We start from the raw sequence: 26,739 nt of genomic DNA on the forward strand, positions 1-26,739 counted from the left end.
GGAAAGCTTGGGAAGTTAGAAATTGTTAGGAAAAACTCTAGGTATCTGTAAAGAATTTTAGAGTGCTGAGAAAAATCCAAGCTCTTATTATAAGATTCCAAATAAAATTAACAGAAAAAGTTGGGAATTTAAGGATTAAGAATTGAAATCAATTGAAAAGTTATTGAAAATGTAAACAAGGAAACCTAGATAAAAGAAAATCATTCATATCTTCTTTCTTACTATTATAATACAATAAGAAGATACCTATGCACTTCAAGCCAAACAATGAGTAGTCCAAGGACGGCACATTGATATTGTTTGTTTTCAATGTATAAAATGTCTAAATGGAGTGTTTGTGTCAACCTAGCAATCAATATCATTACACCTTCAGCAAGAGCAAAGAATGCCCAGAGATTCTACCAAAGAAAACTGTTGGATTTCCCGCTTCAAAAATTGAGATTCCAAAAAAAACTATAGGATTTACCATTTGAAAGTAACATATTGGCCTGCAGTTTAACTGATTCCATTGTAGATATAAATATATAAATATATAGTTCTTGGTGTTTGTGTCAAGTCAAAATCTATCACACATGTCCTAAGAACAAGGTGTTCAAGATAGAGATAGATACAACTAATTACTGTAGCTTAAAGTATAGTATATAGAAGCATTTTCTTTGATCAACTTCTACTGCTATTTGGTGTTGGCTGTAAGTGGAAATGGAGCTCATCAGTTTGCTGCTCTCACTAATCCTTTCCGTATTAGTGTTATCAGTGCTCTTGTTGTATCAAACTCGTTCTCCTAAAGCAATGGAAGGCATCCCTGGCAGCCTTGGTTGGCCAATTGTGGGGGAGAGCTTCTCCTTCCTCTCTGACTTTTCAAGTCCCTCTGGAATCTTTAGCTTCATGAAGAAGAGGCAAAAGAGGTAACAAATTAGTAACATCAAAACATGGAACTGAGTTTAATTTTGCATCAGTAAAAAGTTCATTCAACTAATTACAAATCAACTAACATAATTGTCTGCAAAAGTCAAGAGTTTTTGTTAGTGTTGCACTAGCAAACTCTTCTCTGTTTTCCCTTTTCTGTTACGCAGTGCATAGACCCTCTTCTTTTGTATAAATATTCGTTTTCTGTGCCTTAGTGGATACAAAGTATTATAATAAAATACTTGTTTCTCTTTCTTTCTCATTCCACTCATATACTTATTTTTAATATCGTATCAGAGTCATTTAGAACATATTTTAGCGAGAGTTTGTCTTTGAACTTATCAGACCACCCATTTTCAGATCGCTATCAAACTATCCATAATATATAGTTTCATGCACGAGTTGGTAACCTCGACATGAGGAAGATGTGTTGGAAATTCCACATCAACTAAGTACATTTCATAGTATATAAGTGGGTGCAAACCTCACTTTATAAATCAGTTTTATAAAATTGAGTTAAACTTAAAATCGACTTCTTGATATAGTATGAGAGTAATGTAGATTCCTTCTTCAGTTTATGATTGGATGTGAATATAGAATACCTTTACAAGTATATTCCAATTAAATTCATAATTATATGTAAGGTGGTAAGGAATTTCAAGGATACTCTTTTTGATTGGTCACTTCTATTTTGTCACAGATATGGAATGGTTTTTAAGAGCTTTGTCTTAGGGAGGTTTACTATTTTCATGACTGGGAGGGAAGCAAGTAAGATATTGTTAACTGGCAAGGATGGTATTGTGAGTTTGAATCTGTTTTACACTGGCCAGCAAGTTCTGGGCCCCACCAGCTTGCTGCAAACCACAGGAGAAGCACACAAAAGGCTAAGAAGGCTGATTGGTGAACCTTTATCGATTGATGGACTGAAAAAATATTTCCATTTTATCAATACTCAGGCAATGCAAACATTAGATCAATGGGAAGGAAGGAAAATCTTGGTTCTTGAGGAGGCTTCTACAGTTGAGTGGCACTAAGTTTTCAAACAAAGAAAAGTTCATATTTGGTTATACATTCTTGTTTTATACTAAGTATTTTGAATTTTTTAATATTACAGTTTACTTTAAAAGTGATTGGACATATGATCATGAGTTTAGAGCCTTCTGGGGAGGAGCAAGAAAAGTTTAGGTCAAATTTTAAGATTATTTCTTCCTCATTTGCCTCATTGCCTTTTAAACTTCCAGGAACAGCTTTTCATCGTGGCATCAAGGTAACAAAGTAGTACAAAACTTTCCACATAGAAATATACAGATGCTTTGATTCTCCTTCCCTCTGATGCATGCTATGAATGTGTGCAGGCTCGAGATAGGATGTATGAGATGTTGGATTCTACAATTTTGCGGAGGAGAAATGGCCAGGACTTTCAACAGGATTTCTTAGGATCCTTAGTTAGGAAACACAGCAAAGAAGATGGAGAAGAGGATGAAAATAAACTCACAGATAAACAATTAAAGGATAATATATTAACTCTGTTGGTTGCAGGCCATGATACCACAACTGCTGCTCTTACATGGCTCCTTAAATTTCTTGGTGAGAATCCGATTGTTTTGGAACAATTAAGAGTAAGTATTGAAGACCCTATTACAGTCTTCTCCTTTCTGTGTTAAAATATTTTAAAATTTAGCTTCCTAAATGGTGATGTTTTGCAGGAGGAACATAGACAAATTGTGGCCAGAAGAGAAAGTGGAACAGATCTTACCTGGGCAGAAGTTAATAACATGCCCTACACAGTCAAAGTGAGTAACAATAATTTTAGTTCGTAGGTAACTAACTGATCATCAAATTTCACAGCCCACCAAGATTATTTGTCATTCATATTTCAGGTCATCAGTGAAACTCTTCGAAGAGCCACGATACTACCTTGGTTTTCTAGAAAGGCATCCCAGGATTTTCAAATTGAAGGTATGCCAATGCAAAATGGTCAGATATGCCTTTATAATGTGTCTTTCTGATAAGTAAAACATAGAAAACAAAAGGGTAACAAAAAAAAAAGTTTTCCACTGATATAAAACAAAAGGATACCAAAAGAACTTTTCTTGTGTCATACACTGAAATATCTTCCTAGTGTGACACTTGGTTTCTATTCCAACATAATTATTCCTTAAAGAGAGAGATATTACAGTTGTTGTTTAGACCAATCAAACATATAAGATATAAATATTCCTTGAACCATTTGGACTTGGTAATGGACCAAGTAGTCTTTGATCGAGGGGTGCTATCAGCAGTTCTGTGTGTGCTTATTGGAGCCTTTGTTCTTTGAATGAGAATCAAAGTTGATGTTAAATTTTGCAGGTTATAAAATTAAGAAAGGTTGGTCCATCAACCTAGATGTTGTTTCCATACACCATGACCCAGAAGTTTTCCCAGATCCTGAAAAGTTTGATCCCTCTAGATTTGATGTAAGTTCCTTCCTGACATGAGACATTACTAATAATTTCTATTTCTGAGGACACCAAATTTGATGTTTTCATTCAATTGCAGGAACCCTTGAGGCCTTTCAGTTTTCTTGGATTTGGAAGTGGACCACGTATGTGTCCTGGAATGAACCTTGCCAAGCTTGAAATCTGTGTCTTCATCCATCACCTTGTCAACAGATACAAGTAAGATTTGATCAGATTCTGAATGATCAAGAGAATCACATTGCACACAGAAAATGGACAATCACACAATGCTTTCCTTACTTTAAACACATTTCTTTTTGCTGGATTTTCCAAAACAACAATTATTACATTTTCTTATGTTCATTTTGCTCATACTACATTGCATGTAACAAATTTTTTGTAACAGGTGGAGACCTCTGGAGAATGAAAGTTCTGTCCAACCAACGCTTGTAAGGATGCCAAAGAACAAGTATCCTATAATAGTTGAGGCACTATAACTCCTTTGCTCTAGCAGCTACAAAGAAGCAACAGAAGAAGAGACAGCAAAGTAATTTCTTGTATAGGAACGGAATAATTGTCTCTTTTTTGTTACTGCATGGAGAGAAATCATGCTTTATGGCTTCTGAGGAAAGAAACTAATCCTCAATGAATAATTTGCATTTCGTTTGTAATTTGTAAGCAAGCAACACTAGAACTGAAAGTAACTACAAATGATTGGGATCATTTTCTCTTCCTGCTAATCATTACTCATTACATTATTTAATTGATAACATCTTTTTCTTATCTTTATTTCAACAATATCCTAAAAATTTGAAACGTGTGTCTGGTTAACATTTTTCAAGAATTTATATACACTAAATTACTATGTTTTAACTAAATTACTATGTTTTAAGAGTATACATTTTCATTCTTCTTAGGTTTTATGTGGAAAAATATTGGAGAAATTCGATACCAATGAATTACAAATATTTTATATAAAAAAAGTTAAGAAAAGCTTAAAAGCTCAAACTCAATGTAGAACAAACTTATATTTAAAATCTTGATAATTGTCTTATTAATTTTTAAATGATGAATTTAACCATTTAAATTATTTTTCAACAAATGTCATGCATAGTACTCTAACTTGAAATATTTGTCTCCACCTAACTTAAACTATTTGCCTACATCTTGAATGTAATTATGGCATACATCTTCTATAATGTAAATCTCGAAAATAAAACTTCTTTGATTTATTTATTTATAGCAATTTGTAACTTTTTTTAATCACTTTATTCAATTTTTGTCATTGAGATTTGAATTTTAATGTTTTTTTTTTCCTTCCCGTAACTCAATTTCCATTACAATAATTATTTTTAATCCTTATGGAAAAGTTTGCATCTTTAATCATTTTTCATCAAGGACAATATTTATTCAAACAATAAAACTTGAAATTAACATGTAATTTGTTTACTTTTACAATATCACCGAAGGAGTTTTGAACATGATAACAATAAATTTAAAAAATTAACGGTTATAACATTTAAGCACGACATTCTTTTCATTTTCTTTGATAAAATCTTATTGTCATGGTCTACATTAAAATTTAAGTAATGGTGCTTATTCTATCGGTGTTAAAGAAGATCCTGCTTTAACCAGACTATAAAAAATAATGAATTATTCTCAAGAGCATTTCTTATAGAAGGATTTTATACAAGTTTTTATAAGGTTTTAAGACTTTCTTATAAATTTTTATTTTATATAACTCACATTCTTATAGTTGTTTATTTACATTTTAATTTTTCATAAGTTAAAAAATTAATTTACTATTATATTAAAATTTAAAAAATATTTTTTTATTCTTAAAGGCTTCAAATTTTATTTAAAACTATCTAAATACCACATTAACATGCTTTAATAAGATTTTCTTAAAAACATCTAAGTAAATTTAATACTCTAATTATAATTAGACATTATAAAATAACATTTTGAATTATGATTCCACCACCTTCTATTTAAAAATACAATTATTTCTCTCATTCTAATACATATATATACATATATACAATATTGAACCCAAGTCCCTACCTAATTAATATTGGAAGCAAACTGCACTAGGCAGAACTCACCCAAGTCCTTTAAGTGACCAGAGAAGCATTAACCACTAGATCAAACAAGTCTTTAGTCATATTATGATTTTTATTATACTTATTATATTATTACTAATATAATTTATACTTATTAATAATAATAATTATAATATTAATAATAATAATAATATAAATGATATCAATAATAATAATATAAATTATATTAATAATATATTAATAATAATAATATAAATTATATTAATAATATATTAATAATAATAATATAAATTATATTCATATTATTAATATTTTATTCATATTAATAATATTATATTTATATTATTAATACTAGTGGAAACACAGGCGCTATAGCGTCTGTGCATCCGCATTTTTTTATTATTACTATATTGTATATTATTATGTGTATTCATATCTTTTAAATGTCAAATATCACTAAGTAAAAATAAGATAGAAACATTTTCTCTCATCATTTATGAGTTTCAACCTACTGTTTTTATAATTAAGTTACAGTAAAAATTATATTAAACAAATTTAAATTTATAACACAATAAACATAACCAATTTTGATTTGTTGTTATTAACATAAAACTAAAAAACGAGAAATATAATAATGAAAAGAAAAAAGAAAAAGAATAAGATAAGAAACTCCGTAAAAAACCTTAAGAAAATATTTATTTTTTAATTCATTTCCTCCTCTCCGCAAGAATGTTGTATTCAAAACGCATTCATCCTCGTACATCAACCATGATGTCAAGATAACTCTGTACCTGTGCAGTATTCCGCCTTCGGTGTACAAACATGAAAGACTGAGTAAAAAAATTAAAATGAGTAACATTAACAATTAAACAACCAAGAAAAGAAACTCACTTACAGAGACTAACGTGGGATGTGTGCTCTTCTTCTTACTCTTTATTTTGAAGAATGAATCTTTTTATCTAATGAAAGTGATATGAACAGAAAAGATAAAGTGAGAAAGAAGGAGGAGAGAAAAACGATAATAAAAATTCCAAATATAAATTCAAATTGAAAAGAAACTGTGAGTGAAAAATGAAGAAATAAAGATATATTTCAAAAAAACAGTAGCTGACCTCGTCATCTCCTTCCTCGGTGACCTCGTCATCTTCTTCCTCATCCTCTTGGACTATCTGGGGAGCTTTCCTCTTAGCCCTCTTGAGGACAAGTTTCTTCCGCTGGGCGGCGGGTTGGACGTCGGAGGGTGCTGGGCCCTTAGGTGGCGATCGGCCCTGAGTGGCGGCGATCTCCACCATAGAATTTGGCACTGTTTGAGAGCCCGTCGCCAGCCCGTGGGTTCGGGCGAGCGCCCTCAATTCAGCAAGCATACCCTTGCCCAACATGTTATCTGCATGGAACGAAAATGCATGGGTTAACTCAAGGAGAATATAAGTGCATAAGGCAGTATGCAGCAAAGCAGATGATCGGTGCAGGAAAAATAAAACCAAAGTCTTGCGCATAACGCACAAGACGCCCAGAAACAGTCAAATAGAAGCAGTATTAAAACAACAGTTTAAATGTTCTAACCTATTCGAATTTCGAGTTGGTCCTCGTAGAATTCGAAGCAGATCAGGGTGGTGGTAAGGAAAGTGATGTTGGCATCCGCGACCCTTTTCCAGAAAAGGCAGAGATCTCGGTCCAACGCTCCCATGCTGTCAGGACTTCTGGGTCTCCTGAAGCAGCTCTTGGACTCTTTCTTCCCCTTGTCCACCCAGTACAAGGGGAAGCCGTCGAGTAGGGAGGCGTCCTTGTCGTTAGGGCGCACTTGGACGAATTTCCCTTTCCAATCTTTATAGGATTGCTGGAAGATAGCGAAGATTGACCTCCCAGCAATCGCATTCAAGCTAACCCACAGGCGGTCTCCTGGGTGCTTGGCTTCGAAGAGAAACAAAAATACGTCCACGGATGCGGGCAGCCCCAGGTGGTCGCACATCACTTGGAATGCTCGCACGAACACCCAGCTGTTGGGGTGAAGCTGGGCGGCGGCAATGTTGAGCTCGGTGAGGAGCTCCCTTTCGAAACGGGTGAAAGGGAACTTCAGTTTCACCTTCTTGAATAGTGTTGTGTAGACGAAGCAGAAGGGCCCGTCAGCACTCACCTTGTTATCAGCACAAACGGGCAGATCGGGGGGCCAAGGTAGCACTATCATTTTCTCATCGTGCTCCTTATGAAACGTTTGGTTGGGCTCATCCCCCTTTGTCAGCCGCAAAACTGCTCCAGCAGTGTTCACAGAAGATGTCTCCCTCAGAAGGGTCGAGTTGGCCCAGGGATACAGGGTTTTGAAGTCTGGCAAGGGAACGGGGGCTCCTCCGGCGATAGGTGGAGTCGCCTGGGCCAGGTTAGGGCGGGAAGACGCAGGCCTCTCAGCCTGGGAAGATGAAGCGCCACGAACTCGTGGTGGGTCGTGTGCTTGTGAAGGGGGGTTTCGTGATGAAGGAGGAGGATTCGGGGTGATCTTTGTGCGAGTCATTGTTGCAGCTGCAAAGGAAGAAGAAAAGGAAAAATGATCAGGGGTTACAGAGGCTGACTCGATCATGGAAGGAAGGTGAAAAACGAACGAACGTAGGTTCGTTGCGATGATTGACGAAGCCCTAAGTTACGTAGAAGGAGAAATGGAAAAAGCAACCCACAGCGTATGCACCAGGCAGTTACAGGATGATGCGAATCGGTTAAAATGCAAGAAAAACCAGCAGAAGAAGGAAAGTAGGTACCTTTTGATGATCAGGAAGACGATGAAGGATGATGGTGATTCAGAATGTTAGAGAGCGCTGAGAGTTTTTTGCAGAAGGAAGTTAGAGCGTTTGTGAATACGAAGAAAAGTGATGGAACAGTGTGGAGTGAAAATGGGTTTAAGAGTTTTTTTCGAAATGGGTTTGGGAAGCGCAAACGGTAACTGAAGGTGACTGTTGATGAAGCCACGTGTCGAACGATGGGTGAGGGGTTTGGTGGAGCGTCAGAGAAGCAGAAGGTACAACCGCTTGGAATTCTGCGTCAGTGCCATGTAGACCGGTGTTGACGTGACTCTTCTAGTCTTTTCGCTGGACAAGTCTTCGCTTAAGACTGGGGGGCTTGTGTACCGCCCTGGTAGTCGGAAGTGATGACGTGGCATCAAGCTACAGTATAGGCGTGTTGACAAGGCGCCAGGTTGGCAGAAGGGAAGGAAGTCGGGGGGCTCGTGAAGTCGCCAGTTATTAAGTTGGCGTGTTCCGATCTCCAGCATACCAGAATCGGCGATCACCGGGTTAAAGATGAAGTCGCCAGATGTAGACTCAGGCGACCTAGTGATTGGAGATCGCCAGAGCAAGCACATCGCCAGAGATAAAGGTGGTGCAGATTATGAAGGCGGCCGGCGAGACCACAGGGAAGGTGTATGAAGGCACCCTAACTCGCCAGTTCCAGTAGAGATCGCACTCCTAAGTTAGCTATGTACTGGGCAGCACCATGCATAAATAACTTAGCCAAAGAGAGAGTCAGGAGCAGCGCCCAAGTCAAGGAGGCTCCAGATGATGGCACGTGTACGGTTGGATGCGAGCCACGTGTCCAAGTCTGTAACTGCCAGGAGAGAGAAAGTAACCAGGTATATAAGAGTTCTCAACGAACTTTCTGAGGTACGCACGTTCAGAATACATTCTTTACGCTTGCGAGTTATAGAGCTTACTGTGAGAGAGGATTTCCACGGTTCTTGTTCTCTTAGTATTTGGTGATTCGGTCACTGACTTGGGCGTTGGAGTGCGATCGGCCGCAGCGGCGCCGCTCTGTTTCTTTGCAGGTTCTTGAGGTGGATCTCGAAGAGGAACGGACGTTTGAAGCGGTGCACACGTCGATCCTTTGACGAGGCAGTTTCCAGCGTTCTGGTCAACAGGCAGGATCATTAATATTATTAATCAAGAGACCGACCAAAGACATGGACGAACTAAGAACCTGAGCCACTAAATTCATGCAGATCGAAAAACATGTTGACTACCATAAGGTACACCAGACTGAAACCACCGGTAAGGAAAGGGAGAAAGAGAAAGATAGAGGTAATCGACCCGGACCAAAGCAATCTGATTGATTTAGAGAAAATCGCGGCCCCCGTTTCTATAGTTACACACCTCTCACGGTCCCAAGGGGAAGAATTATAGATGAAGCGTTACAAGCCGAACTCATCCCGACCCTTAAATAGTCACAGACCCTGTGAAACGCCGATACGTCCAAGCATTGTCAGTACCATCGCAACTATGGCCATACAACAGAAGGATCTCAAGCCCTGAAGGACAAAGTTGAAGAACTCGTTCGGGCGGGTCACTTCCAAAAATTTGTCAAAACAGATGTCGCAGTATATCGGTCTCCCCAAAGATACCGACAGTTATCTAAGGGACCAAGAGATTATCACGACCGATCGAGCCGAGGAGATGGACGTCGGCGAGACGATCACCAGCGTCCAGTTAGAAGAAAATGGAGTGAAAGCCCGGTAAGACAGACCCAATGGCGGAGTGAGAGTCCCGAACGGAACAATCCGACCAAATGCAAAGTGCGGGAAGTCATCAATACCAAAGCGGGGCCGTTATCGCTCGGCGTACCGGACGAAGAAGTCAACTCAATAGTCGAAGGCTTCGCAGGGGGAGGATGTTCTAACTCGACTAGGAAAAAACATCTTCGGGCCATTCAATCAACTCATGTCAAATCCTGCCAAAGTAGACCGAGAATACCTCCGATAACATTCACTGGTAATGATTTTACAACAATTGACGCTGCTCAAGACAACCCTATGGTAATAACCGTGGAGATAGACAAGTTTGCAATCACTAAGGTCCTGGTAGATCAAGGCAGCTCAGTGGATATTCTCTATTGATAACCTTTCAGAAAATGAGAATTCCTGAATTGGAGATCTAATCCCATGAAGAGCAAATCGTCGGGTTCTCAGGCGAGAGAGTAGACACTAGGGGGTACATTGACTTATATACCACGTTTGGTGAAGAAGAAGGTATGGCAAAAACCATAAAGATCAAATATTTATTAGTAAATGCCAATACCTCATACAACATACTACTTGGTCGGTCATCCATAAACTGTCTCAAGGCAATAGTGTCTACCCCTCATCTAGCAATGAAATTCTCATCCACAACCGGGGACATCGTCACAGTCCACGTAGAACAAAAGGTCGCACGTGAATGTTATGTCGCAAGTTTAAAAGTGGAACCTACAGACAATTGTACAGAGCATCACCGCACGGCCAATCTCGAGAGAGAATAGAACGTTCGACTGAGAACCGCTCTCGTAGCAAAGCAAAGGAGTATATGGTCGCACTCGTAGATCTAGATCCCCAGCTTAACGACGCACGAATGGAAGCAGGTGAAGATCTTTAGCCTTTACCCCTCAGTGATGATGAACACAAGACATACATCGATTTGTCCTTGAACCCGGATGACCGCAAATTAGTCTGTAGAACTCTGATGGATAATGTTGATCTCTTTGCTTGGACAGTCGCCGACATTCCAGGGGTAAACCCTGACATCATTACCCATCGCCTCTCTATTTATAAGGAGGCAAGACTAGTGACTGAGAAAAAACGAAAACTCAGGGAAGAGAGGTGCCATGCCGCCTGAGAAGAAGCTAAAAATTGTTGAAAGCCAATTTTATCTGAAAAGCGCACTATACGACATGGGTAGCCAACGTCGTAATGGTCCATAAATCTAACGATAAGTGGCGGATGTGTGTGGACTATACTGATGTCAATAAAGCGTTCCCTAAAGACTCATATCCCTTACCGACCATTGATCGGCTAGTTGATGGAGCTGATGGCCATAATATCTTAAGTTTTCTTGATGCCTCTTCGGGATACAATCAAATCCATATTCCTTCAAACGACAAGAAAAAAACAGCTTTCAGGATTGACTCTAACAATTTTTACTATGAAGTCATGCCCTTTGGCCTCAAAAATGCCGGAGCCACCTACCAACGGTTGATGGACAATGTCTTCCATGGCATGATTGGAAAAAGTGTCGAAGTTTATGTGGACGACATTGTCGTCAAGTCTGACTTGTCAGAACAACACATTCAGGATTACAGGAAGTATTTCAAGCTCTATACTGCTATCAAATACGCCTCAATCTCGACAAATGTGCATTCGGAGTTGAAGGAGGGAAGTTTATATAGGCTTTATGCTCACTCATCGCGACATAGAAGCCAATCAAGAGAAGTGCAAGGCGATCACCGAAATGTGCAATCCTATCAGCATAAAGGAAATACAGAGGTTGATACGGGTCTCTCTCGGTTTATGCCCAAACTGGCAGAACGAATGTGACCCATCATACATCTATTACAAAAAGCTTCCAAATTCGAATGGACGGACGAATGCGAAAGCATATTCCTTCAATTGAAGACGTTCCTGGCATCCCCTCTAGTTATTCAAAAACCAGTTGCCGAGGAGCCCATAATTGTCTATCTGGCAGTATCAGAAGAGGTAGTTAGTGCAATTTTGGTTCAAGGAAAAAGAGGCGTTCATGACCGACTGTGACAACTTCTAGGTCATGTCATTCGGCCTAAAAAATGCAGGTGTCACCTATCAAAAACGGATGGATTACATCTTCAAAGGGATGCTCAACCGAAATGTCGAGGTTCATGTATATGACATTGTAGTCAAATCTGACTCATGTCTACAGCATGTCCAAGATAGATCTGAAGGAAGTTTTTCAAGACCTTCGAAACCACGACATGCGACTCAACCCCGACAAGTGCACGTTCGAGGTAGAAAGAGGGAACTTTTTGGGTTTTATGCTCACTCACCGTGGCATAGAAGCGAACCTGGAAAAATGTAGGGTTGTCACTAAAATGCGTAACCCTGAAAATGTAAAAGAAAAACGACCCTCTCTAGATTTGTGTCGAGACTGACATAGAAAACTAAGCCCATCGTACAATTGTTAAGTTCAGTTAAGTTCAAATGGACAGACAAATGCAAGGAGATATTTCTTCAACTGAAAGCTTTCCTGGCATCCACCCCGATCATTCAAAAGTTGAACAGTACATAGCCCATAATCATTTATTTTGCGGTGTTGTCAGTGCAACGATAGTACAAGAGGTTGAAAAGGAAGAGTGGTCGGTTTATTTTGTCAATCGAGTACTACACGGATCCAAGGTGTGTTACCAAATGATTGAAAAGATAGTCTTGACATTAGTAATAAGAACACGAGGAATGCACATGTATTTTCAAAATCATCATATAATAGTCAAGACTACTATTCAATAATGAACGTACTAGCAAAGTCGGAACTGGTCAGCAGCTGATTAGATGGACCGTACAGCTATCCGAATTTCAGATTCAGTATTAGCCAGGGGCAATAAAATCTCATGTCTTGGCTGATTTGAAGGGTTGCCGCTTTCCCTGTTGCGCCATTCCGCAGCCGCCCTTGCTTGTTTCGAGTGTCGCTTTCGCAGCACACCCTTGCATCTAGGTTAGAATTTCAATCAAAATTTAAGTTTTATTTACAATTTTATTTATATTAATATTAATTAAACTACAGTATGAGAAGATAATATCTATAACAGTATAAAAAATATCTATCCGAAAATATCCACTTAAAATGTTTGGTTGGGAAAGAATACGTGTAGATGCTCCATTTCTTCTATCAACATTTAAATGTTATACGTTGACAAAAAAAATATAAAATACTTACAAAATATCAATTTCTTGCTATGACCATCAAAATGTTTGAATAAGATTATGTGTTATATAAACCCGTGACTATAAATACACCTGTTAAACCATAATTATTAAAATTAGATTGAACCTATAACTAATAGTGCAGCAGTGATGGACTATGTTTAAATTCATTTATCATACTATATTAAACCTTTTTATGTGCTAAGCAAGAGTTTAAAAATGTTAAACAGTATAAGTATATGTACTTAGGCAAATATGAAGATTGTGATTTTGTTAGTCTACTTCTCAGACCAAACAGTTAAAATTTGTTGCATAGACTTTTTTTTATACGGTGTTTAATTTGAACAGACTTTTCACCTTTGTACATACAAATTGAATTTATTTATATGGATATAGAATTCAAAACAAATTGGTAATGCATTATAATATTTTTTTTACTCATGTTTGCGTCTCTTAAGTTGGATTAAATCAAGATTGTGGTATACTCGTGAAAGTCTATATTGGAAGTGGGGATTGAAATAATATGTAGCTTTATGCAAATATCTATAAAGATGATTATCATATCTTGCATCAATTATTTTTTAAACATCTTCCTATCTACATTCAATATCAATTATCATATATTAGAAATAATTTCACAAATAAGTAATTAAATTTTGAAAGAGAGAAGCTATAAATTTTTTATCTTAATATGATTAAAATTGTTCTTAATCTTTTCCTTTGCACAATCCATCTCTTCATATATGAAATCCATTGTAGGCTTCATTCTTTGAGTCCACCAATCTTAGGACCACTATAAGAGGGGCGACAACTTTGAGGCACATGAAGACATTCTTCCTAAACAGACTGTCTAATAACACATTTTAACTTTTCTCCCCTCTGGTGAAGTTCCAAACTTGCTTGTTTTGCATTATTCAGAGCTGGACATGGTCAATAATAATGCTTTCAATTCATGATGACAAGCTAGAGTCAAATAAGCTATGAAAAATATAGTCATATCAGACCTTATCAAGTATATTCTTTTTGTGAACTTCTTCAACATGCTAATTAACATTGATCTACCATAAATGTAAGTGGTGATCTTACTTCATTTCTTGATACTAATTTGATTGACGTTCAATTTTTTTTCAAAATCTTCAAAAACCAAGTCAATGCAATGGGCAACACATAGGGTCCAATACAATTGCACCCTTTTTTGTATCAACAACTCTCTAGTTGCCTTAAAATTTGTAGCATTATCAGTCACCACTTGAACTATGTTTTAAATACTTTATTTGCTATTTTTTATATGTCTAAGGTGTCTAATGAATAAAGAAAACCAAGAAGTTACAAATAAAACGCCTTTTTTTTTCTATCCACCCATCATACATAATTGTGCAACTTGTTCTTTTCCTCTCATCCTTGTATTCTTAAAGTATTAAATCAACTTTGTCAACTGCTTGCTTTAAGAGCTTCTCTATAATATCATGATAAGATGGGATTTATAGCGAACTCCATATTTTCCAATCATTTCACACATCTTTGCAAAAGCTAGAATTTTAATTACATTAAATGTAATGACACTTGTGTAACAAATTTCAGCAACTTGAGCATCGACCTTTTCTTTATAACCTTTTTTAATCATTTGATTTATGATAGCTTGAACTCCCCCTATAGCTACGAACTCTTTCTTTTCCCTTTATTACCAAATATACTTTGTATTTTTTTAAACCCATCACTTTCTTCGTGATCTTTATCAATTATATTTTAACTTTTTTTTCTTCAATTAAGCTTGCTTAGCTTCTGCAACAACTTTTATCATCAAATTTTTTATTTCTTTTGAAACATAAGCACAAGGTTCTGAGTCCTCCCTAGTTCCAGAAAGATGATGTTTAAATCTGAATATTCTTCCACTCACGATCTTTGAACAAAGTTACATTCCCATTAACATCTATCTCATACTTCCATTCATTGTCTAGCCTACTTCTTGGAGCATTTCTACTTTTACTTTTGATAGATAAAGATTGCACTTGGATTGCCCCTAGTTGAATTTGATTCACTCCTAAACATTCCTTAAAAGACCATGAATTTCAAAACTCAAATATTTTTAAATTAGAAACAAAATTCATTTAAAAAAATAAATAAAAATGTTCACAATCTGATGTATTGTTCCAATATGCAAAAATAAATAAAAAATTCCAATTATAAGTTATAAGTTTCTCCCAATTTGTAGATAACATCTATCCCATGCTTCCATGCAATGTGTGATATACTTTCTCAAACATTTTTACTTTTAATAGATGAAGATACACTTAGATTGCCCCTGGTGGAATTTGATCCACGACATTCCTTAAAAGAGCGTGAATTTGAAAAATTAAATACTTTTAAATTAGAAACAAAATTCAATTAAAAAAAATAAAATTGTTCATAATTTGATGTTTAGTCTCCAATATGCGAAATTAAAAAAAAAACAATTATAAGTTATAAATTTCTCTCAATTTGCAGATGCACCTCAATTAAGTTCTTTTTTAAAGTTTCTGCTCTGCACCATGTTTTCTCCCACTTAAAAAGAACCTTGCAACAAAGCAACTATGAGTGACTCTAACCTGATATTAGATCCCCGACGCACGACGATGAGCGACACCACTGCAGACTCGCGTGCCGATGAACACAACCACCGCACGCGACGACAAACATGACCATTGCATATCGCAACTTAGACGAAGGTGACCTTGAACGTCACCACTACACGCAACCATGATGACCAACATTGCACGTGACCACGAATGCCACCACCATACAAACATATAAGAAGGTGACCGAGTGACCACGACAAAGGCCACAAACAACGATATTGAACCTCAATCGCAAGAACCCTTATGCCAATGAAAGTTTATTTGATTTTCTGTTTCAAACGATAATGTTTTGGGTTTAAATGAAAAACCCTCTGGACTCGCTAACTAAGAGACAAGCTCATGAGTTCACCGGGAGTCTACCGAGTTCACTTCAAAAATGAGTTTACTTCCAAGTCGGAGTCTACCGAGTTTACTTCAAAAATGAGTTTACTTCCAAGTTCACTTGTTTGGAGTGAGTAGGAACGAAAACTCAGACGATTTAACTATCATAGATTAAACAAATAATATATGTAACCTTTACAATTTAATGGTTAACGTATACTTTATACACGGGGTTATTTTTTTATTTTTAATGTTATAAAATCAAAATATGTTTTTTTATAATGTAGTTTAATATACTTACGTAAGAGAAGGAAAATAATGAGAACCCTCATAGGCTTCTTGACCCAAGATGAAAAAATGAAAAATACAATAATAATTATTGAAAATGAAGTTATTTATTTATTATTAAATCAATATGTAAAATTATATTGTAATTTGAACGTAAATATATGCTTATATTTGTTATTGTGATTCAATATTATTAATTGTTATATGTTAAGCGTATTGGTATTGGGTCATATTGTAAGAGATATTCATGTATAAACCAAGTTCTTCTATTACGTTCTATTACGTAGTGATAGATCGAAGTTGCATAGATGCAAGTCGGGTCAGTGATGTGTATGAGAATGGTGTTGAAGAGTTTCTACAATTTGCTCAACAAAATGTGGTAGGTATAAATGGAAGATATTTTTGTCCCTGTGTAAACTTTTTGAATGGGCGACGACTAAAAATTGAGTTGATACGAGGACATGTTCTTTGTGATGGTTTCTTGAAGTACTATACAAAGTGGATCTGGCATGGTGAAGTGTTAAACCTACCACCTATATCTCAATCTCAACAGTCTAATGAACAACTATTGTAATATGTGCCAGCGTAAGGATATTACATGGGTTCTAAAGAACAACAATTGTAATATGTGCTCTCGCTTTGCATTATAAATTGGTTATTTTATATCATTTACTACTTAAATCCGATGTAATATTTGCATATTTTACATTGGTTAAAAAAAATCAATATAAAATATGATATACTTTCTTCATTGTTGGTATTTACGTTAGTGACAGAACTAGTGTAATAAGCCTCTAATAAATTATGTAAAATGTACTTTTTGTACTAGTGTAACATGCCTCATCAGACACAACCTTTGCGAAGAAGGCATTAATAGATCATATATCTTATAAAACTATTGTTTGATTCTTCCTCATTAGACAATACGAAAATTAAAAAAAAAATTAAAACACAATTGAATCCTTCTTTGTGTTTTTCGTATTTTCTTTAGCTATTTCATTCTCTGCTCAACTTCCTTCTCCATTTAAGTTTCCACTACAACTTATCATTCACCCAATCCTCCATATTGTTAGTAAGAATCCCCTATACTGTTAATAAGGCATGATTGTTGTTCAAATATTAGATACAACTTATTATTTTTTCAGCTATTCTATTTTCCTTAACCCGTTTGTCTTCCTATAGCCCTGTATTTTCCTTGTCTCTCATCCTTCTTTGTAGCCATATATTAAACCACTTGAGTATTTTTAGTATCACACATATTTCTTATATCTCTCCACCAGATTGAGAAATGTTTGTATCCCTACACTTCCTCCAAGGTCCTTTAGTCTCCATGCTTAGCAATTAAGATATTCTACCATAAGCTATCGTTGTGAGAGAGATATTATTATTTCCATTTTCCTAGCGAGCCTGGTTGAACATTCTTGTTTCTTTGATAGACAAACCTTTGTCCATTTGACCCTGTGTATCTTCCTTTGTCCCTTTTAGCTTGTTCATAGAAATATACTTTGGATAACTATTTTTCTAACAATAAAAGAGAGAATTTTGAAGAAGAATAAGAAGTAAATGGGGTGGGTTTTCATAATCGAATTTATCAAGCACAATCTTCTTACAAATGTCAATTTTTTGTCCAACTTACGTATAATTAACTTTTAAATCTCCACCCTTCTAGGATCCCTAATTAAGTAAAGGGAAGTTTTAGTAGATTGCAATTTAAGTTGCTTATTAACCTTTTGTATTCCTTATATTTAATCCAAATGCCCCGAAATTGCTTTTTGAAAAGTTAACCTTTTACCAAAAAAACAAGTTTGTACATTCTCTTTATACACTATATGATTGTCATATTATTAGCTTTCCCAAACTGTAAAGTGTTGTCTGCAAATTGTAAGATACTTCAACTTCATATCTTCCTACCTTAAAATTCATATACATCTTTTTCCACATAACTTCTATAATAAATCATGTTCTCGTCGGTTGACCTCAAGTTGACTGGATGTGTAAGGTCTGCTTCTAGTCTGTCTCCTCTTGATGCAATGGAATAATGCTCCGCTGAAACAGAGGGGGATCTACCTGTTCATCACACTCTGATGATCAAGTCAGTGAAAGCATACAAAATAATAATCAGTTTCAGTCTCTAGTATTCAAAAACAGCATACCTTTACTGGGGTCTCAAACCCCTTTTATAGTTTTCCCTTTAACAGCTTTCACCCAAGAGAATATAATCTTAACTGAAAGCTTATATAACAAAAAGATACTCTACCTACGAGCACCTTCTCTCACAGTGCTAAAAACATAAGAGAATCTCATGCACCTTTATTCATGGGTGCTTTCTACTTAATTAACAACTTTATTCATTTAACTAACAACTTTATACATATATTATAACAACTTTCACATATATTAACATATATATTTGACTAACAATTCTATATATATTAACATATATATTCAACTCAATATTTTCTCTACTTTAATTATTCCTCACCATGCTTAGCATTAAAACTGGATCGAGGTCCCGAGCATTCCTGTCCAGTACACAAGCCCCCCAGGCTCGAGCCGAGCTTGTCTTTGCGAAGAAGTTTTCTAGCCTTTAGCAAGGTATACCTTCTTGAAAGAGCATCCGCAACCACATTGATTTTACCTTGCTTATGTTTAATCACATAAGGAAATTGTTCAATGAACTCCACCCATTTAGCATGTCTCTTATTGAGCTTGCTTTGGCCTTTCAAATATTTAAGGGATTCATGATAACTATGTATCACAAACTCCCTTGGAAAAAGGTAATGTTGCAAATTTTGCAAGGCTCTTAGAAGAGCATAAAGTTCTTTATCATAAGTGGAGTAGTTGAGATGACTCTCCTTGAGTTTCTCACTAAAATAAGTTATGGGGTGGCCCTCTTGAAGGAGGACAACCCCAATGCCTATGTTTGAGGCATCACATTCGATTTCAAATGTCTTAGCAAATTTAGGAAGGGCTAAAATGGGGGCCTTAGTCAATTTTTCTTTCAAATTTTCAAAAGCTTGAATTTGGTCTTGTCCCTGTTTAAACACCACATCCTTCTTTATTATGGCATTTAGAGGTGCGACAATGGTACTAAAGTCTTTCACAAACCGCCTATAAAAACTAGCAAGTCCATGAAAACTTCGTACCTCACTGACATTGGTGGGTATTGGTCAATGTTGAATTGTTGCAACCTTTTCCTTATCACTACAAAAAATCATGTATGAAGTGGCAGTTTTAATATGGCAGTTATTAATAACCGTCACAAATTTCCGTATAATACGACATTTCAGTAACCGCCACAATTGTCCTTCAAAATATGTTAGTTTGAACCGCCACAATTATCCTTTAGTTGAATTGCCACAATTATCCATTCAAAATGAAAACCCCTCCATTCCATTTCTCATTATTCCCAATTTTTTTTGAAAACCTTCTTTCACTCTTTAGAAACCGAATACACTTAACTTCAGAAACTAGACTTTTCCCTCTCTCCCTCTGCAAACACTTCACAAACCCTCTCTTCATCTTCATGAACGAATCCCTTTTTTCACCTCTTCGCGAAACACTCTTCCCTTCAATGTCGCTCTTCACTCTGGCTTTCACTCACTCTTCCTTTCAATGTCTTCTCACTCTCGCGTCCCCAAAACCTAACCCTCACTCTCGTGCCCTAAACCTAATCCTCAATCTCGTGCCCTTCACTGTCCGTCATTGCCTCCTCCTCGTAAGGATTTCAAACTTCTGTCCACCTTTGTTCAGGTTTGTGCTCTATAAACTTGTCTTCGAAATCTATTGCTCGATTTCCTTTGTCGTGTGCTGGTTCTTAATTTGTGAAATATATTGTGAACAAATTTTAGTGTATGGTCCTTTAAATTTAATTTGCGTTCTAGTGTGTATTTAGAGTGCTATTGTTTTACATCTAAGGTGGAAAATGATGTTCAAGTTCGTGAAACTGCAAAGGTTCCTAGATCCCTTCGTCGAAGACCATGGATTAATTATGGACAATATGAGGACCTTTCAGATGAAGACTCTGACTGTGGGTGGCTTGATCAAGTCTGTGTCATATTGATTTATATCTTGATTTTGAACACAATTAATACTCAACATTTCCTACTGAAGAAATTGAGGTCACATTATGTAGAAACTCAATAATTTTTGGCTGCACGAAACTATTATCTATTTGTTGCCCTTATATGCTGCTCTACTTACATTTAATTTACTATCACTTCTAGGTGCTTTATGGAGCTGATCTGGAAACTGGAATTTTTGGAAGTGGTTTCCCTAGGAAATCTAGTCAACTAGGTTCTGCTTCACATGACCAGTACATAAAGTCTGGCTGGAATTTAAATAACTTTGCAAGGCTTCCTGGATCTCTTCTCTCTTATGAAATCAGTTATATATCTAGTGTTTTAGTGCCATGGTTGTACATTGGAATGTGCTTTTCCTCCTTTTGTTGGGTAAGAACTACATAGTTTCCTTATTTTCTAGCATGTATTTCATTGAATTCATCACAATTTGTGTTTACAATGCTTGAGATCAAAGAAAAAGATTGAAAAAAATGCTTCATTTCTAATTGAAAAAACTAGACACTCCCAATGCCACATACAATAAGAGTTGTGATCATAAATATGCAGTTGTCCTAACTTTCTAATGTTCTTATTCTCCGCAGGAGAGAAAGTGAAACAGAGTGAGTACATCTTTTAACTCTTTAATCACCACATTTTCATGTGCAACTTAACAACAAAATTTAATTTAGGAAGAATGCCATGAAGTAGTTTTGTCTTAATAGTTCGTGAATAAAAATTGATTGAGGTGATGGTGAAAACTTAATTTTAATTGAAGAATACTACAGTAGATAAGGTAGTATGAGATTCTAGTGTGAGGTTTATAAGGTCTTCGACTCTTCAACTACTACTGCAGCTAGCTTTTTTGGTGGTGGAGTTCTTCCATGGTTCTTGTCAAAATAATTTACAGCAAATATTCTCAAAATAGGTTGTCTGCGTAATACAAATAAAATATGATATAAATAGAAATAAAGTCAACTAAATCAAATTTGTATCAGATCTCCTGAAATATATCTGTAATATATTTACATGTGTTTTTTTTTGTCTTCGAAATGCTTTTTCAGGATGGAAAGGACGTAAGGATGTGCATTTGTGTGAGACTAAGGGGACACATAGTATATGTATCAACTTTTTGCCCAGATTTGTTTGCTAAACCACAACAGAACTATTTGTTGTGTTGAGTGGCAATTTGTTGATGTTGTGCTATGCTTTAGTCCCTATAGTGGCAAGTTTGATAGTGGACTGAAGTGTTTGCTGCGTAATCATCATCCAAGTACGATCATCGCATTTCAAGCATTTTTATGGATGATTATGGAAAAAAGGAAACAAATTTCTGTTCTGTTTCATTCCTCTCAGACTTTTTGTGTTAAAAGCTGTTTTCTAAAACAATTTTACATTAAAGATCAATCAGTTTCTCATATGAAATAAATTAAGTACTGATTTTTTTTTTCAAAACAGCTGTTGTAAAAAATCCAATAACAGCAACAATTGAAAAGTGTTTTTTCATCGTCTTCTCTTTGTTTTCTTTAAATGCACTGTTTATGTGTTCAGTCAGAGGATAAGGTTTTAGAAGGAAAAAATGCTCAAGAGACAAACTCTCTCCAATGTGCTCAACAGAATAACAAATTTTAGAAAAAGGAAAACTGCTTTTAAAATTAATTAGAAAAAGAGAGGGATAATATATTCTCCTAAGAAAACAAATTAATTGGCATGGGGTTGTTTCAGCTTATCTAGTTCTCTCGAATTAGAGTCCTCAGTATAAAGATACATTAAATACTAGGAGGAGAGCTTTACCGTCCATAGTAATCTTACCTGGATTGAACAAGATTTTATTTGTTGAAGGATATATATGATCTATACCAAAAATAGCAAGACAATGGTATAATTTCTTTTCGTGTATATCATCTTTATGTTTCATGAAGGGGTCTTTTGGTGAGATTTTAAAAGCCCATTGGCGTGGAACACCAGTCGCTGTTAAACGTATTCTTCCATCTCTTTCAGAAGATAGATTGGTGATGTGAGATTCGTTCTTTCGTCTCTGGCATTTGTTTCAATTTGGTTGCTGCTAGTTGGTCGTTATTTGCGATGTGAATGTCATTAGATTGCTTGTGGCTGGTGAAGTTGTTAAAAGAAGGTCTAGTAGCTTACTTTTACCTGTTATCCGTTAGCATTAGGAAAGACTTTGACAATTTATTTAAGTGTTTTTGCTAAATGTACTCATGGTTTATTCTAAACCTATTGGATATTGGATGCGTAGTCATGTCTGTTTATGATAAATGATAAACAGTTAAAGGAATTGGGGAGGGGGGCGAGCATATAAATCGTATGTCACAGGTTTTTTGGATAACTCATATTCTGTGTTAAATTTTATGCAGTCAGGACTTCAGGCATGAGGTCAATTTGTTAGTGAAGCTTCGACACCCCAATATAGTTCAGTTTCTTGGAGATGTTACAGACAGGAAGCCCGTTATGTTAATTACTGAGTATCTAAGAGGGGTATGTGAATAAAATAGAATTCCTTCAGATTGAGTGCACTTAGTTTTTGATCTAGCAAACTAATGCTTTAAATATGATGTAGTGCAAACATACACTTAGCAAAATTAGCATACAAACTATCCTTCCTAAGGGTTTCTAACACTTGCCTAACATGCTTGTCATGATCCTCTAAAGACAAGCTATAGATAAGAATGTCATCAAAATAAACCACTACATACTTGCCAATGAAAGGCCTTAAAACATGGTGCATGAGTCGCATGAAGGTACTTAGAGCATTGGTCAAGCCAAATGGCATGACTAACCACTCATATAAACTAAACTTGGTCTTAAAGGTGGTTTTCCATTCATCCCCCGGTTTAATCCGGATTTGGTTATAACCACTCTTAAGATCAATTTTGGTAAATCTTTGAGACCCATGTAATTCATCCAACAAGTCATCTAATCTAGGAATGAGATGCCTATACTTGATGGTTATGTTGTTTATGGAGCGACAATCCGTACACATCCTCCAACTTCCATCCTTTTTAGGGACAAGAATCACAGGCATAGCACAATGACTCATGCTATCTTGCACCCACCCCTTAGCTATTAATTCCTCTACTTGTTGTTGAACTTCCTTGGCCTCGGTTGGATTGGTCCTATATGCAGGCCTATTTGGTAAAGAAGCATCGGGTATGAAATCTAATTGGTGTTCAATGCTTCTTAGAGGAGATAATCCTTTTGGGGGGTCTTGAAATTCCTTTACCAAATTTGCCAAACAAGAAGAACTGTCTAACGCCAACTCACTTGCAAGGACCCTAGGAAAAGCTATGAAAATATTCTTTTGGGAAAGAATTACCTTTTTGACCTCTTGTGGGGAAATGAGAAGGCTTCTCTTAGAATTCTTTTTATCTTTTTCTTTCTCTCTCTCTTTTCTTTCATTTTAAGTTGGTCCTCATGGACTTCCTTTGGTGAGAGAAATTTTAGTGTGACCTTATGCCCATGGAAGTTGAAAGAGATTTTGTTGGTAAGACCATCATGAAGACTTTTTCTATCATATTGCCATGGCCTACCTAAAAGAATATGATTAGTGTTCCCGCTGGTTGACTCGCTTTGCCGGTTGACTCGAATGACAACCTTTGGCCCTCCTATTTCCGCCTGAGAATCGAACTTTCTTGATCAAAGAATCTCTCACCTGCAAAGACAAAGGGCGCCTTGACGGTCGTTTGCACTCCGACGCTCAAGTCAGTATTAGGGCAAAGAAACACCAAGTGTATAAAGTAGTTTCAGTCTTAGAAACCTCGTACCTTGCTAGGGTTCTTAGCACCCTTTATATAGGTTGAAACTAGGGTTTACCTTGGTTCCCTTACCCACGTCTAGGGTTCCTTGGAGAATGTCCCTACACCGTTATTACATAATCTTAGCGTAATCTGGCACATGGAATTTCCCTTAACTGGAGTGCAGCGACTAACAGAATGGCTGCTTGGGTACCAACTTGTGCACCTAATCTTTGGGACCATCTGTTTCGCGGGTGCCCTAAGTATTCATGTGTCATGCATGCAACTTCCTGTCGAAACCCTAACCCTAATGGGCCTTAGTGCTTCCAGGAGTTATTCACTTGTGTCGCGCCTTAATGCGCTTTACACACCACTTGCATGGTTCCCTCGCGACTTAGGCTTTCCTCATATATGTTTTCAGCTGATAACTATGTAATTCTGGGACCCAACTTACATGGCCCAATATAACTGTTCAGACCATCAACGTACGATCTCTCCCTCTTCTGGCGAGGTCTGATGTCGATTTCCAACGTCGAGGTCTATGGTTCTGAAGTCCGAAGACTGACCAACACCCTGATATGTGTATCTGGGGCCCACCTTACGTGGCCCATCTTTACTATCAGGCATCGGTGTGCGATGTCTGAGGTCAGTTACTGAATTCGATGACCGAGGATTGGTCGGTAAAATTAGCTTCCATAGGTACAACATCACATAAGACTTCATCCTTATATTTTCCAATAGAAAAGGCTATGAGGACTTGCTTATTAACTATGATCTCCCCCCCTTCACTTAACCATTGAAGCTTATAGGGCTTGGCATGAGAGATAGTAGACAATCCAAGTTTATCTACTACTCTTGTTCTTGCCACATACGCATAACTCCCCCCATCCACTATTAAAGAACACAACTTTTCATTAATGAGACATCTAGTGTGGAAAATATTTTCTCTTTGACTTTCATCAAAGGGCTTTAAAACTTGTCCTAGCATTCGTCTCACTACTAATAAGTCGCCTACACATGGACTCTCACTCTCTTCCTCACTTGGGGATCTAGAATGATTAAGAGACTTAGATCTTTGTGAATTATGGTCACTTAGAACTACCCCTTCATGCACCATCATATTGTGTTTGGAAGGACAATTTGAATCAATGTGACCAAAACCTAAACATTATTTTCTGTTGAAGATGGATGAAGCTTCTTCTCTACCTAGTCTTAGTGTGTATTTGATGTAGAAAATAACTAGTTTACTTTGAAGATTGTAATGTGTTTTAAATGATCTTGTATTTAGGCTAGTGTGTGTTTAAGGTTGTCTTTTGCTACATGACCTATCCTAGATGCCTAATCAAGGTGGTAAGATCAAGCACATGAAGTGATTAAATGTTTTTCAAAAAGCTTTTTAGAGTTTTCTCAAAAATCAGGATACTGACAAAAATAAATCTGTTTCTTTGTAAAATAATAGGTTTATTTTTGTTCTGCTGAAAGGTTTTTCGAAAGTTTGTTAGGGCACCAAAAATGCAGTTCAATTAGTTATTTTAGTTAAGCTGAGCTGACAATTTTCCTGAAAAACAATCTGTTTGTTTTGAAATCAACCTGTTGTTTTTATAACAGCTTTTTAACTGTTTTTTGAAAAGTTGTTAGAAACTGTTTTCTATAAACTGAAAGGTCTCTCTCACATGAAAGGTTGTTGAGCAATCACGGTTTTAACAGAGATTAAACATTTTCTGTGTGAAAAGAAGGATTGAAATAAGGGATCTTTAAGTGCGCTTGTTCTAGGAGAACCTTGATCTTGGTGAAGGTGCTGGTACTATTTTTGCTGCAATTGGGACAACTGTTTTTTGTTCTTGCATCTTCTTTCAGGTGTTATCTTTCCTTTATTCTTTCTTGTAAAAGGTGTAAGTGTTAGTCACTCTTTGATAGGGTTTCTTGGAGTGCAAGGTGTGCTAAAATAGGGTTTTTCAGCTTTGGTTGTATTATTCTTGTAGGTTTCAAGAACTGTTGTGTTGTAATTGTTTGAAATTGGTTTTTAGTGTATTTCACCTTGGAGTAAGGTGAAACTGGATGTAACTCTTTATGAGTGAACCAGTTTAAATCGTGCTTGCATAAATCTTCTCATCCCTACACTTCTTTTCTTGATTAATTGATAATCTGTTAAGAAATAAATTTGTTCATTAAAAGATGAATATGTTATTTCTGGGCTTGTTCAAACTGTTTTTCTTTAATCAGGACAATTCCTTTAATCATACATAAAGCTTGTTGAATCTGCGTGCTAACTGGTTTAAGGACAAATTGAATCAAAAGGATTTGTACTTGATATGTTGTTGCAACTTTTGTTCATATTGTTGTTTGTGAAAATCACTCATTTGTTCTTTAGAATTCCCTGTTTGATCTTAATACTAATCTGAACAAGTTCTGGTTTTGTGTTGAAGCGTTTTGAAGAATCAATCTGTTCATTCTAAAATCAATATGTTTTTTTTCCTCTGATATACTGTAAACCAGTTTGTGTTGGCGAAAATTTTATAACTTCAATTCACCCCTCCCCTCTTGAACTTAGACACTAATATACCCAACATTTTCTACTTGAGGTTTTAGTAGGGGATTTAGGAGTTGAAGGTGAGGTTTT

General features: G+C 36.3%; 2 protein-coding genes and 1 long non-coding RNA gene across 5 annotated transcripts; 2 read left to right on the forward strand and 1 right to left on the reverse strand.

Annotated features, from left to right (window-relative positions):
- Window positions 1-693: 693 nt before the first annotated feature.
- On the forward strand, window positions 694-3,905 carry LOC137836444 (abscisic acid 8'-hydroxylase 3-like). The gene is made up of 9 exons (XM_068645159.1): window positions 694-905; window positions 1,607-1,925; window positions 2,021-2,173; window positions 2,262-2,525; window positions 2,613-2,699; window positions 2,787-2,865; window positions 3,256-3,362; window positions 3,445-3,563; window positions 3,751-3,905. The coding sequence occupies exons 1-9, from the start codon at window positions 700-702 to the stop codon at window positions 3,839-3,841; spliced, it is 1,425 nt and encodes a 474-aa protein (XP_068501260.1). The 5' UTR covers window positions 694-699; the 3' UTR covers window positions 3,842-3,905.
- Window positions 3,906-6,001: 2,096 nt separating this feature from the next.
- Window positions 6,002-12,870, reverse strand: LOC137836445 (uncharacterized). Its single transcript, XR_011085274.1, has 4 exons — window positions 12,681-12,870; window positions 6,520-6,791; window positions 6,303-6,366; window positions 6,002-6,214 (listed from the first exon to the last, which is right to left on the reverse strand). It is a non-coding gene; the product is annotated as an uncharacterized lncRNA (long non-coding RNA).
- Window positions 12,871-19,698: 6,828 nt separating this feature from the next.
- Window positions 19,699-22,903, forward strand: LOC137837363 (uncharacterized). 3 transcript variants are annotated; one of them, XR_011085437.1, is made up of 5 exons: window positions 19,699-20,062; window positions 20,228-20,430; window positions 20,536-20,760; window positions 21,432-22,384; window positions 22,743-22,903. XR_011085437.1 is itself a non-coding variant. In XM_068646343.1 (4 exons), the coding sequence occupies exons 1-4, from the start codon at window positions 19,836-19,838 to the stop codon at window positions 21,546-21,548; spliced, it is 681 nt and encodes a 226-aa protein (XP_068502444.1). In that variant the 5' UTR covers window positions 19,699-19,835; the 3' UTR covers window positions 21,549-21,774. The 3 variants fall into 3 exon arrangements, 1 of the variants encoding a protein (XP_068502444.1); XR_011085438.1 differs by lacking the exon at window positions 20,228-20,430 and having other exon boundaries at window positions 22,743-22,900; XM_068646343.1 differs by lacking the exon at window positions 22,743-22,903 and having other exon boundaries at window positions 20,228-20,339; window positions 21,432-21,774.
- The last annotated feature ends 3,836 nt before the right edge of the window (window positions 22,904-26,739 follow it).

Source organism: Phaseolus vulgaris, chromosome 4 (assembly GCF_000499845.2).
Source record: "Phaseolus vulgaris cultivar G19833 chromosome 4, P. vulgaris v2.0, whole genome shotgun sequence".
Taxonomy (NCBI): domain Eukaryota; kingdom Viridiplantae; phylum Streptophyta; class Magnoliopsida; order Fabales; family Fabaceae; genus Phaseolus; species Phaseolus vulgaris.